This window comes from Musca domestica, unplaced genomic scaffold, assembly GCF_030504385.1.
Source record: "Musca domestica strain aabys unplaced genomic scaffold, Musca_domestica.polishedcontigs.V.1.1 26, whole genome shotgun sequence".
NCBI lineage: Eukaryota > Metazoa > Arthropoda > Insecta > Diptera > Muscidae > Musca > Musca domestica.
In genome coordinates this window covers 8,786,835-8,801,759 of record NW_026712283.1, presented here as the reverse complement: position 1 = coordinate 8,801,759, position 14,925 = coordinate 8,786,835, and the positions used below count along the sequence as shown (strand labels likewise).

Here is a 14,925-nt window from a genome sequence, read left to right as displayed (position 1 = left end):
TTTTAACTTGTTAATTTTACCCAATATCAAATGAAGTATCATTTAGTAAAATTATTTATATACCCAAAAACAGCTCCTTTCCACAATCACAGACACCAACAGCGACATCTATACAAAAATTTGGGATTTTAACTCTATATCTTCAACCAATACCATCTACCTTTCGTACTATTATAGGACTCATTTCCAATACCAACTCCATATCTCAATTTCAGATACCAACAGAGAGGATTCCAGCATTATTGTTTGGCCCAATTCCCAATTTAGTATCACTTAGTACTTTTCGTACAATTAAAGTACACAAAACCATTTTAGTATCTAAACAACAGATACTAACTAGTGACCTCTTTATCAAATTTTGGGATTTCAGCTCGATTCCTTCATCCAATACCAAATTTGGTATTTTTTCTAAATAATGGTATTTTTTTGTACTTTGTGTACTATTATGGGACACATTGCCAAAGCCACCTCCATGTCCTAACCATAGACATGAACAGTGACATCCATATCAAATTTCATTAATTCAGATCTTTTCTTTTCACTAATACCAAATTAAGTACCACGTAGTACCATTTTCAAAACCACCTCCATGTCTTAACCACAGACACTAAAAGTGACAATTATGTCAAAATTTATGATTTCAGCCCTTTTTCTTCGGCCAGTATGAAATTTAGATTTATTTAGCATTTAGACACATTTCCAAACCACCGCCAAATTTTAATTCCAGACACCAAGAGATACCTCATTTCGAATTTGAGTATTCCAGGCCTATCGTTTGACCAAATGCCAAATATAGTACCATTCAGTACCTATCGTACAATTATAGTACACATTTCCGAAACAACCTTCATATGTCCAGGCTACACATGAACAGCCACTCGAATACCAAATTTCAGATTTCAAGCACCCATTACCAAATTGTAACAAATATAGTACTATTTAGTACTTTTCGTGATAAATATGTAATACGTATTTGCAAAATCACCTTTTTATTACAAACCCACCACGAACGCGGACCCTTACACGAATTTCTAAATTACAGCTCCATCCATTCACCCTAAACCAAACCGTACCAAATTTAGTACCATTTAGTACAATTCGCACACATAACAAACTTTTCTAAAACCACAACCATAAACTTAATTTCTTCTCATTAATTGCTTCTCATACCAAATGTGAAGTTCTTAGCCCTTTTCGTTCATATTACACCAAATGGTACCATTTTAGAAGTTTAGTACCATTTTAGAACTTTTCGGAACCTTAAAGTTGAAATTTCCAAAAACCCTTTGGTGCGTCTATCTTGTACTCCGTTAGTGACTATCATTCCAAAATTTTGAATTCTAGCTCTGTTTGTCCAAAATTCAATTTTTAGTACTTGTCGTATGCTTTCAGTACGAATTTCAAGAACCCCAGCCTTATCACACGCGTACGTATCAATCCTTACCCTCGTGAAAATTTTCAAGATTCCACCTTTAACTGTATCGTCTAGGCGTTTAGTCAGTCAGTTATTTCACTGTATATTATGTATACCAAAATGGTACCACATTAGAAGTTTAGTACCATTTTCGGACTTTTCGCAACTTTAAAGTTGGCATTTCTAAAAATCTTTTGGTAAATCTGTCGTGCACTTCATTATTCCAAATTTCGGAATTCTAGCTTACTTCGTTTCTTCAATACAAAGTATTAATCTTTTAGTACATTTTCGTGATTTTTGCAACCTTTTGTGTGAATTTCTAAAAACCCGCATACGTAGCAAAACTAAGCTTGTGCAAAATTTCAAGATTCTAGCTTGTTTCGTCTGAGAGTTGATGCTCGGTCGTCAGTCAGTCAGTTATTTCAATACTCTTCCTAAAACTGTGATTCTAAGTTAATGTATTCTCGAGGTCAAAAGCTGAGCTTAGTATCGGTCAAAAACCCTACCGAAAATTTCCCAGCAAGAATAGCTTTTGTAAAGATTTAAACAAAATACGAACATATTTAATAATTTCTAGATTCGCATAAAAATGCCAACTAATACTCACTTCGATCATATTCCAGTTTGAAGCTCGAACGTATATCATCCCCCGCCAAGGGATCTAGGCGAAACGTAAACGGTCCCGCATTCCCTCTGGCTCGATCATCCGCATCCTTGGCGGCCACCTCGAGAATTTTACGCGGGCTAACATTTTCCGGCAGTACAGGACGATAGTCCTCCTTAAACACCGGTGCATTGTCGTTGACATCTTTTACGATTACCGTTAATGTGGCAGTTGCTGTTCGCGGTATGGCACCATCATCCACCGCGAGAATTTCCAAATGATGCCTATCCGCAGTTTCACGATCCAGTGATCTCTGTATGCTCACAGCACCCTTATCACTGATGGCAAATTGACGTTTACGATTTGTGGCTCGAACCAGTTTATAGCTAACCTTACTCTTGCCACCCTGATCGGCATCGGTGGCCTTGAATTGTTCCAGCACGATACCGACTTTGGTGTCCTCGTACACTGACACCTCTATGCGGTCACGTTCAAAGTGTGGTGAATTGTCATTTATGTCGCGGAGTTTCACCACCACCCACGAATAGGCTAGATGATATTTATCACTGTCATTGTCACCCTTATCGTTGACCTGTATGCGAAAACGAAAACCTCCACTCTGCATGGGATCTTCGTAGTCCAGGGGTTGTACGATTTTCAAGGAACCCGTACCATCATTGTTGCGTATCATGGCAAATTTATCCGAACCCAAGCCGCTGTTGGGCACAACTTTATATTGGAAGCTATTTGTTTCATCCTCATCCTGCACTGTGACCGTGAGTATGGGTGTTTCGGGTATATATGTTCCATTTGTTTCATCCACCTCTGTAAACCATTCATCCTTGGTGAACATGGGTGGCATATCATTTAAATCCTTGACTCGTATTGAGGCAGTGCCTGTACCCTTAAGGCCACCACCATCCATGGCCACAATTTGTATGGAATAATCGGGAGTTCGTTCCCGATCCAGACAGCATACTGCGGTCTTGATGACTCCCGTCTCAGGTTCAATTTCGAAAATCGGGGCACCTGTCTCCTCTTCGATGACATTTTTCTCTATCGAATAGATTAGCTTGGCATGGGTACCTTCGTTGGGATCATCATAGTCGACGGCTGACATGGTCATAACCGGCAGACCGGCTGTGCCATTTTCGGTGACATTACCATAGTAAATGCCCTGAGGAAATTGTGGTGTATTGTCATTGATATCTTTGAGATTTACTTGGATGTCGGCATAGCCAACAAGGCCTTCACCACCTTCGTCCTGGGCGAATACGGTGAAACGCCATTGGGGTCGGCCATTGGGTTGATCACGATCAAGGGGCTGAAAAGAGAATTCAGAAAATTAATTTAATTTAATTTAATTTAATTTGAAGAATGAGAATTAAATTTTGCCCTATTTTTTAAGATTTTTTTCGAGGATTTTTTGACAAGAAATTCTCGGATTTTTATGAACATTTTCAGTGGCAGAAATATTGGATGTTACTTAACTTAATTTTTTTTTAAATGATTTGTTGACTAAAAAATGATACATTTCATAAACAATTTCTAAAAATCTTCCTAATTATCGATTGCAAATTTTAAATATATTTTTCAAAGTAAATGCTTATTAGAATTACTTTAATTTATTTTGAGGGGTTTGAATTTATTTTTTCCTCAATTTATTAAATTATTTTGACAAGAAATTTGGATTTTTTAAGGAAACTTTTTCAATGGCAGAAATATTAGATATTTAAGATTTTTTTCAATGGTTTTTTTTAATACAAACTTTGTTTATTTTTAGGAAATATCTTAAATGACCTCCTTACTAGCTATTGGAAATTTTAAATACATTTTTGAAAGGAACACCTGACTTGAAGAATTTGAATTTATTTTTTCCTAATTTTTTAAGTTTTTTCTTTTTTTTTTTCAAGATTTTTTGACAAGAAATTGAGATTTTTAAAAGAATTTTTTTTTATTTATTTTTTTTTTTTTGACTAGATTTTTTTATAATTTTTGACAAATTCTTAAACTAGGAATAAAAAACATTTTTCAAAGGAACTTTTGGCTAAAATTATTTTAATGTAATTTGAGAGATTTATTTTTATTTTATTTTTAATTATATTTCTTTATTTTTAACATTTTTTTGACAATTAATTGTGATTTTTTTGGAAAAATTTCAATGACTTCGATTAGAAATTTTGATTATTTTTAGAAAATGTCTTAAAGGACTTCCTAACTATCAATTGTAAATTTTAAAAACATTTTTCAATCATTTTTTCCTGATCAGAATTATTTTAATATAATTTGAAAGATTTAACTGGATTTTTTGCCTCATTTTTAGAAGATATTTTAATTGTTAAGGAAAGTTTTCAATACGAGATTATTTAGAATTTTTTTCAATATTTTTTTGGCTACAAAATTTGTTTTTAGAAATTTTCATAAATGTAGGAGGCCATTAGCATTTGAAAATTGTAAAAAACTTTTTTAATGAACTTCTGATTAGAATTGGTTGTGTTTTTTTAGAATTTCCTTCACTAGCTCCTTACAAGGATTCTTGATTTTTTAAGAACATATTTTAAAGGACTCCATTTGTTTGATCAAATTAATTATTTGATTTAATTAAATTTAATGGAAAAATATAAATATTTTTTTTTTTAATTTTTTCTTTTTTATGGACCTTTTGACTAGAAATATTGAATTCTTTAAAAAAATATTTTCAAGGTCCTCCTTGTTGATATTTTTTTAACAAAATTTCTTAATTTTTTAAGCAGCTCCTCACAAAAATGTTAGCATTTTTTGAGAACTTCCGGCATTTTAATCGAATAAAATTTAATGAAAAAATTCAATTTATTAGGATTTGTTAAGTACCTACTGACTAGAGTTTTCAGATTTTTTGCTAACTGGGAATAGGGACATTTTATGAAATGTTTGCAAGGTTCTCTTCAGCAGATATTTTTTTGAATTTCTTGAATAAACCGCTAAGCTAGAAATTGAACTTAAGAAACATCTATTCAAGGAAGACCTGATTAACATTCGTGGAGGTTTCTAAGAACAAATTCAACAGCTCCTGCTTTTTATAAGAACAATTTTTTCTAGGACCTCCTAACTTTTGATTTAATAAAATCTTTTGAAAGTATAGAACCATATTCCTCATTTTTTTAAGGCCCTTTTGACTGGAATTCGCGAATTTTGAGGTATGTTTGGTGACTTGTTTGTTTGCAATATATTTTCAAGGACTTCCTGACTTGAAATTGAGATATTTTGAGAAAAGTTCCTGATGGTCCTGAGGATGAATTCATGAAGGTTTTATGACAATATTTCAAGCAACTTCTCACAAAAATAGGCGAATTTCTTAAGAACCATATTCCTTTTCCCTTTTTTCAAATACCTCTTGACTAAGATTTGCAAAATTGGAGGGATGTTTCGTTGACGTGAAATTGTTGATTTTTTTTAATATATTTTCAAGGATTTCATTATTGGAAATTATTGTATTTTGAGAAAATTTCCCGAAGGACCTTCAAAGAGATCCTGATTAGAATTGCTAAAATTAAAAAAAAAATTCAAGCAGCTGGAATTCGTAAATTTTTTTAAAACTTGTTTCCAAAGATCTCCAGCAGTTGGGTTGATCACAATCAAGGTGCTGGATGGGGATGGAAAAGATTAATAAAGAAATCGAAAATTATTCGTTGTTCTTTTTTAGGATCTTCTAATTATGCGTTGTCAGGATTTTTTATGACAGAAAATAATATTTTTATACCCTCAGCAATATGGCTAGAGAGATCATACATTATTTAATGCGGTCAAAACGTGCCTTATCTAAATAACGATTTTAGACCCTAGGTCTCATTGGCTCAAATCCGTTTCAGGACATTCGGAATCGATCTACAGATATCCGCCCGTCCGTCCATCTGTCTGTCTGTTTGTTATTATCAAACTAAGATCGAGTTCAGATATGGGCAATATCGGTCCGTTTCTTCTGGCGCCTAACCAATAATAGATCGAATTTTAAAAAAAAATTACTGCACGGAAAGAGAAAGGATGATCTACTCCTCCTCCAATTTTGCAAATCCTAACGTTTCCATCAGGCGCGAAAATGGACAATACCCGTCCACTACATAAACTATCTCCCCAAAAAGTCAAAACTCTTATAAAATGTAATGTAAGAGTCCGATTGTCTTCAAATTACGCACAATATTTTTATTAACCTAAGGTCTGGTGTGAAGATGGAATATATCCGTCTACTCCTTTTGGTACCTCCCCCATATAAAGATGGCAGGGACCGAACCATTCCTTCTGGTACCTCTTCCACAAAAAGTCAACGTTTTAAAGAACAAAAACGATTATCAAAAATAAGCATCCGGTTATCTTCATATTTCACAGATCCCATTAGTGTTACTAACCCAAGATCTGCTATGAACATGTGATATATCGGCTCACACCTTCTGCAGCGTCCCGCACAAAGGGTCAAAATTTGGAATATCCATGAAGTTCGTGGAACGCGAAATTGACATCCGATTCCATTCAGACATGGCTGAGGGATACATTTGTCGCCAAAACCGACTGATACTTTTAAACTGTTCTTTTTTTGTAACTGTTTTCGAGTACCCGATTTTAAATTTCGATTATTTAGAATTTTTTTATCCTCCATCTTTCATAGTATGGAGGGTATACTAAGTTCGTCATTCCGTTTGTAACTCATCGAAATAATCATTTTAGACCAAAGAAAGTACAAATATTCTTGACCAGCGTAAAATTCTAAGACGATTTAGCCCTGTCCATCTGTCCGTTTGTTGTAATTACGCTACAGTCTAAACGAATTAAGATAGGAAGCTAAAATTTTGCACAGATCTCTCTTTTGTCTGCAGGCAGGTCAAGTTCGAAGATGGGCTATATCGGTCCACGACATCGTATAGATCCCATATAACGATGCCCCCCGATATTCGGTATTTTGATGATGTTAGCCACATTTTTCAGTGGAATTGGCTGAAATTCCACACAAGGAGTCCCTTGTGAGTACATACATTGTCTATATAGGTCCACGATATCGTATATCCCCCATATAACGGTACCCCCTATTATTAGGTTTTTTGATTATTTTACCCACATTTTCCAACGGAATTTTCTGAAAATCCACACAAGGAGTTCCTTGTGGGTTCTTTATACCTCGGAAGAGAATGATCTATTTAGGTCCACGATATCGTATAGCCCCCATATTTTGATGATTTTAGCCACATTTTCCAATATAATGATCTGAAAAACCACACAAAGTGTTCCTTGTGAGTACTCTACCCCCTGAAGGAGAATTGTCTATATAGGTCCACGATATCGCATAGCCCCCATATAACGGTACCCTCGATATTCGGTTTTTTGATGATTTTAGCCACATTTTCCAATATAATGATCTGAAAATCCACACAAGGAGTTCCTTGTGAGTACTTTACCCCCAGACATAGATTTGTCTATATAGGTCCATCGGCACCTTTCGATATTAGAAAAATTTTTTCTAAATTTTCTAAAATGTTCTAATTCGTTCCAAAAGGTAAAGGGTATTCAAAGTTTGGCCCGTCCGAACTTACTGCTTTTTTACTCGTTTTTAAATAATCTTCATTAAAGGTGCTTCTGATTAGAGTCGTAGAGCTTTTAGGAAAAATATTGAAGCCACTGCTGATTAGATATATCTTCTGGACAAATACAATTAGTTTGAGACTAAATTTGCAGTGAAAATGTAGTCGCTGGCAGTATAGTTACGACTGGTATGTGTTATTCCCAAAGAGTTGCAAATATTAGATCATTTATTAATTTCGAGAGAGAAGTAACGAAATCAAATGAAAACTCTTTTTAACTTTTTTTTAAGGACCTTCCTATTTCCATTGTACAAATATGACTTCCTTCCCAGTGTCAAATATATTTTGTACATACATAAAAATCCTTTGAATTTTGTTCTCCATTATTTTCGGTCATTGTTCTCCAAGTCATTTAAACAAAGAAACCATTGAATCCTTGTCAACAATTTCCCCAAAGAACCCCATTGTGAGCTAATAAAAAGCGTATGTTGTACATTCTCATGTATCTAAAAAAGTAAAAGCTCATGTTAACAACACACAATAACATTAAATTACCAAAAAATGTATAAAAATAAAAAAGAAGCGGAATAACCTCAACACTTTCATTACGGTAACCATGATGAGATTATAAATGGCTACAACTAAACAATGGACAAGAGTCATGTTAACATTGAAAACCATTTCATTTCACATTCTACACTTTTGTTATTTTTGTTTTTTGCTTTGTTATCCGAAATAGAACATGATTTTGTACTTAGAACAAATAATGCATTAAAACTAAGTAACAAAGAAAGAAATGGAAAGTGTTGATATTTTTTTTTTTTTGGAGAAGGGGGTATGAATACCAAGAACAGGAGTGACCACCTCACCAGGTTTTTTGGGAAAATATGTGAGAGAAAATTTCCTGGATAGATACTCGGTTTCAGGAATGTACAAAGAGAAGCATCAATTGTGAAAAAATAATCAAATTCACCAGAAAAAAATGGGAAACCATTGAAAAATATTCCCAATAATTCTATCATTATACCTTTATGACATCAAGATTCTACAATAGCGTTTTGAAAAATAACAAAAGAAAAAGCAATGTCAAATTTTGAATCTGAGTGTAGATAAAATTACAAAAACTAGTAAGGAAAAGTCAAAAGTTGGGCGGGGCCGACAATATGATACCCTATACTACTATGTGTATTTAGTAGAGCTTCCATAACAAAAAGTTTATATTGGAGATTTTTGTGAACAATGAACCAAATAACATTGATGTATAGTGCATGATATGACTTCGACAAGGATTATATTTAAAAAAGTATTTCTTCGAGCAATAGATATATCGGAAAATGGTAAAATTGGGTTGAATATTAAAAAAAAACTACTCAATTTGGGCTGATGTTACATATATGGTAAGCAATAATCGTAAAATCGGATAAAGATGTATATCGAAGCTACATAAAGATCTGAATCGGGCTGCAAAAAATTTGGCAGAGATATTTTCGAGCCGTATCTGATGCCCGGTATCAAATATCATTGTAGTAGAGGGCATATTACGCATCTGAGGGACCTAAAATCCCATATTGGATGAAATATATACATGAGAACTCTAGCCGATTTTCTCCAAATTTGAAGTACTAGTTTCTGGGATGAATACGGTCGGAATTGCCAAAACTAACTCACTTTGGGCTGATATTAACCATTTGGTGCATAACAAACTAGAAATCGGTTGATAATTATGAGAGCTATATCTATATCCAAATCTGAACCGATCTCGACATAATTTGACAAAGGTGTTTTTGAGCTGTAGCTATATTTGACCAATTTTCACCAAAAATTAAGTATTTGCTTCCAGTCTGAATTCCGTCGAAAGTGCCAAAATTCAGTCCATTTGGGCTGATATAAGCCATTTGGTGCACAATAAATATGATACCGGATAAATATATATGTGGGAGCTATATCCAAATCTTATCCGATCTCAGTAAAATTTGAAAGAGGTTTTTTTGGAGCTTCATAAGTTATATCTTTGTTGTGGAGTTCATATTACACAAGTGGGAGACTTAAAACCCAAATCGGATCAAATATATATATGGGAGTTATAGCTATATCTGAATCGATTATGACCACATTTGATGTATTTGCTTCTTCACTGAATTCGGTCGGAAATGAAAAACAATTCATTACAGAAATCGCATAAAGGTATATATCAAATCTGATCTCAGTAAAATTTGACAGAGGTATTTTGAGCTTCATAAGTTATCTGATACCAAATATTTTTGTTGTGGAATGCATCGGACAAAACATATATATGGAAGCTATAGCTATATCGGAATCAATTTTCTCCAAATTTGATGTACTAGCTTCTAGACTGAATTCGGTCGCATGTGTCATTTAGAGATATTGGTCATTTGGAGCACAATTAACCCGAAATTGGTTGAAATTAATACAGGGTGAGATGAAAAAACCGCAACTAACTTCAGACTGCTGTCATTTATAAGCCACTCGTCCAACCGCTGTTAAAGTTATTCCAGTGACAGCTTATTATATTGTTTACAAGCGTACAAAAGCATTTTGGTGAAAATTTTTTTAGAAAAATAGTTACCCCTGATGGAGTTCAAGCGTGATAGTGTGATTTCTTTATATTTGACTGGAAAACCACAAGCGGCTATCGTTAGAGCACTCTAGCATTAAAATGTGAATAAATCCTTTGTGTCTCGCACCATCGCTCCTTGCCGTGATACTGGTAGCGTAGCCCGACGTCAAGGAAGTGGACGGAAGAAACCAGCAACATTAGCATAAATGATTCGAAAAGTAAATAAGCGACTTTATCGAAACCCTCGTTACAGTGGCCCGTGAGCTGAACATATCGCAATATTCCATTCGGCAAATATTGAAAAATGGGCTCGGGGTAGAGCCATTGAAATTCCAAAAAGTTCAAAAACCTACACCGGAACAGAAGGAAAATAGACTCAAAAGAGGTAAAGAATTGCTTCGCTTGGACGAAAGTGGTGAACTGTCGAATTTGGTTCTCCCCGATGACAAAACATTCAATGTCCAGCAGTTTGTAAACAAACAAAATGATCGTGCTTACTTGCCATAGAGGTCAGTTGAAAATGTGCACCTTCGATTGGCCACGAGAACTCAAGCGCCGGCCATGGTGATGGCGTGGGTCGCCATTACAGCCGATGGTCGCTCTCCGCTCGTATTAATCGACCGTGGCATCAGAATAAATGCCGAATATTATGACGAAAATATTTTGGAGGGTGTATTATAGCCTTGAGCACGCAAACATTTTGGCCGCATATCTTGAACATTACAACAGGACTCAGCACCATCGCACTCAACACACGACACCCAAGAATGGTTACAAAATGATGTTCCTCGCTTCATTTCCAGCTCACAATGGTCGCCAAAATCTCAGGATACCAATTCGTTAAACTATTGGGTCTGGAGTATTTTGGAAAGCTATGTTGGCACTAAAAAATACCAAAGTGTTGATCACCTCAAGCAAGCGCTTCGTCGGGAATGGACCAAAATACCACAGAGCAACATTCGGGCAGCGTGTGATGGTTTCATTGGCCGCTTAAGGCCATAATTCGTGCTAAAGGTGACCAATTCGGTGACAAATCTAAACTTATTGTAAAATTTGATGTTATTTCCGAAATTTTTTGCGTTCATTCAATAAAATTAAAAAAAAATGTAGAAATTATGGCGCATGACTTTGTTGCAGTTTTTTATCTCATCCTGTGTATGGAAGCTATAGTTATATTTGGTCAAACGTGCCAAATTTCAGGTCATTTGGAGATATTGGGCATTTGGTGCACAATTAACCCGAAATCGGTTGAAGATATGGGAGCTATATCTAAAGTTGAACCGATTCTCATAAATTTCAACAGGATTCGTCTTTGGGCCAAATATATATTGTTAGAAAGACGTGCGGATGGACTGACTTGCATAATTCGACTCAGGAAGTGATTCTATGAAGATTCTCAAAAGGAACTATGAGTCCACCTCGCTTCCTTCTTCATGTTACAAATAAATGTACAAAGACATAATATCCTTACAACTTTGTGGTGTAGGGTATAAAAACAAAAAATAAAAAAAAAAAAAAAAATAAATAACAAGGTCGGCGCCGACCATTTGGTGCCCTACAACAATAAATAAATATGGTATGGTGTCGTAGGGTATAACAATTAAGCATCTGAATTCTATCAAACTTCGGCTCTTACATTTTTGGCCATCCCTGACAAATTCTGGTTTATTGTTTAAGAATTATTTTCGAAAATAATAAATTAGTCAAATAGGTATTAAATTGTTATGTTTTAACTCCAATACTTAAAACTAATATCAAGAATGTATAATTTCTCTCTCATTTTCTCTTACTTACCTTTAATACAAAAATATCGCCTGTTGTTCGATTTATATCAAATTTACTATTTGCTGTGTTGTCAGGATCAATACCCTGACCGGTGAGAAAATATACAATATTTATGGGTCTATCTACATCGCCATCGGTGGCAGTAACCTGCAATAAGAAGAGAAAGAGGAAGAAGTAAAATTAAAAATATATCACCCTGGTTCTTTTGGCAATAATACATTTTAATTAAAACGTTGAATATAAATCACTCCGACACAAGCATTCGACTACGAGGAGATATGAATTCATATCTATGTTCGGCAAACAAACAAAAACGGACTAAGTCCTTTATAATAAATATTTTTTTAGGATATATTAAATAAAAAGTACGTATATTAATAATTCAGTTGCATGATTTTAATAAAAATATATTTGGATTTTTTTCAAAGTTCATTTTGTGGATTTGAAGCATTTTTCCAAATTATCGGGAGAAATTCTGTGTGTGTATGTGTGTGGTCAGCATAATATTTGTATGACTTTCAACTGCGACATGTGGCCATGTACGTTTCATTTATTCCGTTATTTCATTTTTTTTTCTCCTCCACTTTTGCTGTCCTACCCCACTCTGGGATTATCCATGCTTATTGGCAATCACAATTACATTTATATTCACATTTTGCATCCGCACACACACACATACAGGATGTTGTCGGTGGTGGCGGTGTCACAAAAAACATTTTATTTCCATTGAAAAGGCCAGTAAAATATTTGTTAATTTTGAAGTTGAAAAGAGTAAAACAAAATATTTTCTCTTGTTTCCTCGGAAATTTATGACTGACTTTTATGGCCATAAAACCAGAGGAGCCACAGGATGCACTTGCCAGCTACACACACAGTCACGCACTCACACAGACACACACAAACACCCGTCCACTTAAGCGTTATAAAGTGTATCATGATTACTGCATTTCGTTCACTTATTACCGCAATTGCATGAATGGGCGTTCGACAACCGACCGAACGACCAACCGATAGTTGGATAATAAATGCACATTGTTTCAATGGAAATGGTGGAAAATAAAAACACATCATCATGATGTTGTAAAATTGAATATTTCTCTGTTTGTGATGTATATTTTGAAATGGGGGGAGGGGTGTGGCAAAATGAATGAAGATGAATTAATTCTTAAATTATTTCATTCGATTTTTTTTCAAGTATCCTCGGAGCCAGAAATATGAAGAGCATTATAAGGTATGCTAATTCTTTGAAAATCCAATATCAAGACGAGTTATTGCTATTCGAGAATGTTAAGAATGATGTCAATTGAAAAGGATGTAAGGTGAATTACTATTTGTGGTCGAATTTCAGGGTAAATGTTGGAGGAAAAATCCAAAATTTAAAAAGTTGGTTGTGGGGAATAACAGCTGGGAAAAATGTTTAAAATTAGTCAAGGAGGAGATTAAGATTTTCAAAAAAAAAAAAAAAAAGAAAAAAAAAAAAAAAAAATAATAATAATAATAATAATAATAATAATAATAATAATAATAATAATAATAATAATAATAATAATAATAATAATAATAATAATAATAATAATAATAATAATAATAATAATAATAATAATAATAATAATAACAACAAATAACAAAATATGGAGTAAGTTCCGAAGAAATGGGCCAATATTGTCCATTTCGTATTAGACCAAAATAAATATGATAAAAATATTACGACGTGCCGGGTTTGGATTATATTGGTTACTTTCTACACTTTATATGAGATATGTGATCATTTCTTGAAATTATTAAAATGTGCGTGAGATAAAAGATATTGCTGATCGAAGTATTGCATTTTCATATATATATAACCAATTTTATGCCGAATCATAAATTCCATATTCATTCAAGGTTTCTGGTTGAGAAAAATATTTAGATATAGAGAGTTGTAAAGGATCGCTGACTTGTTTCGCAAGTTATGACAGATTAAAGTGTTGAAAATTGTGGCCGTTTGAGGGTGAGGTACCAGAAGGCGTTATCAAAAATGTTTGTATGTGTGAAATTAGAAGGAAGTTGGATGCTTATTTCGTTTTCTTTTGGGTGCGTTGTTTTTCCAAATCATGAACCCTATGTGGGACAGGTAACACAAGAAATGGTCCGATCTCTCCCATCTTTATAAAATATTATGTGTTGATGGAAATATTGAGATGCACCAAGTCTTGAATGGAATCGGATGTTAATTCTGCTTTTTTAGAGCTTCACGGATATTTAAAATTTTGACGAATTGATGGGGAGGTACCAGGAGGAGTGGGACGAAAGATTTCATCTTTACACCCGATCTTGGAATGAAAATAATATTGTGATGTCTGTAATTTGAAGACAAACGGACTCTTACATCACATTTTACAAGAGTTATAACTATTCCAAACTGTGACCCTTTGTGGGAGCGTGGACCGATATATCCCATCTTCATAGCAGATCTTGCGTTGGTAGAAACAATGGAATGTGTGAAATATTAAGAGAATCCCATGTTTATTTCGAATCATATGATTGTTTTTGTAATTCTAAACTTTGACCCTTTGTGGGGGAGGTATCGGAAGAAATGGTCCGATCTCTACCATCTTTATTATAGATCTAGTGTTGATAGAAATATTGAGATTTTCCAAGTCTGAATGGAGTCGCTTGTTAATTTTGTGTTTAAGGAGCTTTATGAATATTCAGAATTTCGACCTTTTGTGGGGGAGTTACCAGAAGGAGTGGACCGATGTATTTCATGCTAACACCAGACCTTAGGTTAATAAAATTGTTGGGATGTGTGAAATTTGAAGACAACCGGACTACTACAACACATTTTATTAGAGTTGTAACCATTCAACATTTTTACATTTTTTGGAGGAGGTACTTGATAGAGTGGACCGATATTGTCCATTTTCGCACCTCCTCTAGAACTGACGCAAATATTAGGTTTTGCAAAGTTGGAGCCAAATCGGTTAATAGTTTCTCTTCTTGTGCAAATAATATATTT

At 34.2% G+C, this 14,925-nt stretch overlaps 1 protein-coding gene across 1 annotated transcript in view; it reads right to left on the bottom strand.

Annotated features, from left to right (window-relative positions):
- Positions 1-14,925, bottom strand: part of LOC101889288 (putative neural-cadherin 2) — a gene marked incomplete at its 5' end in the record, with an annotated part of 126,667 nt that overhangs the window by 84,299 nt on the left and 27,443 nt on the right. Inside the window, 2 exons of the mRNA XM_020034746.2 lie at positions 2,022-3,342; positions 11,937-12,074. Coding sequence (XP_019890305.2) covers positions 2,022-3,342; positions 11,937-12,074 — 1,459 coding nt within the window. The remainder of the gene's footprint in view (positions 1-2,021; positions 3,343-11,936; positions 12,075-14,925) is intronic.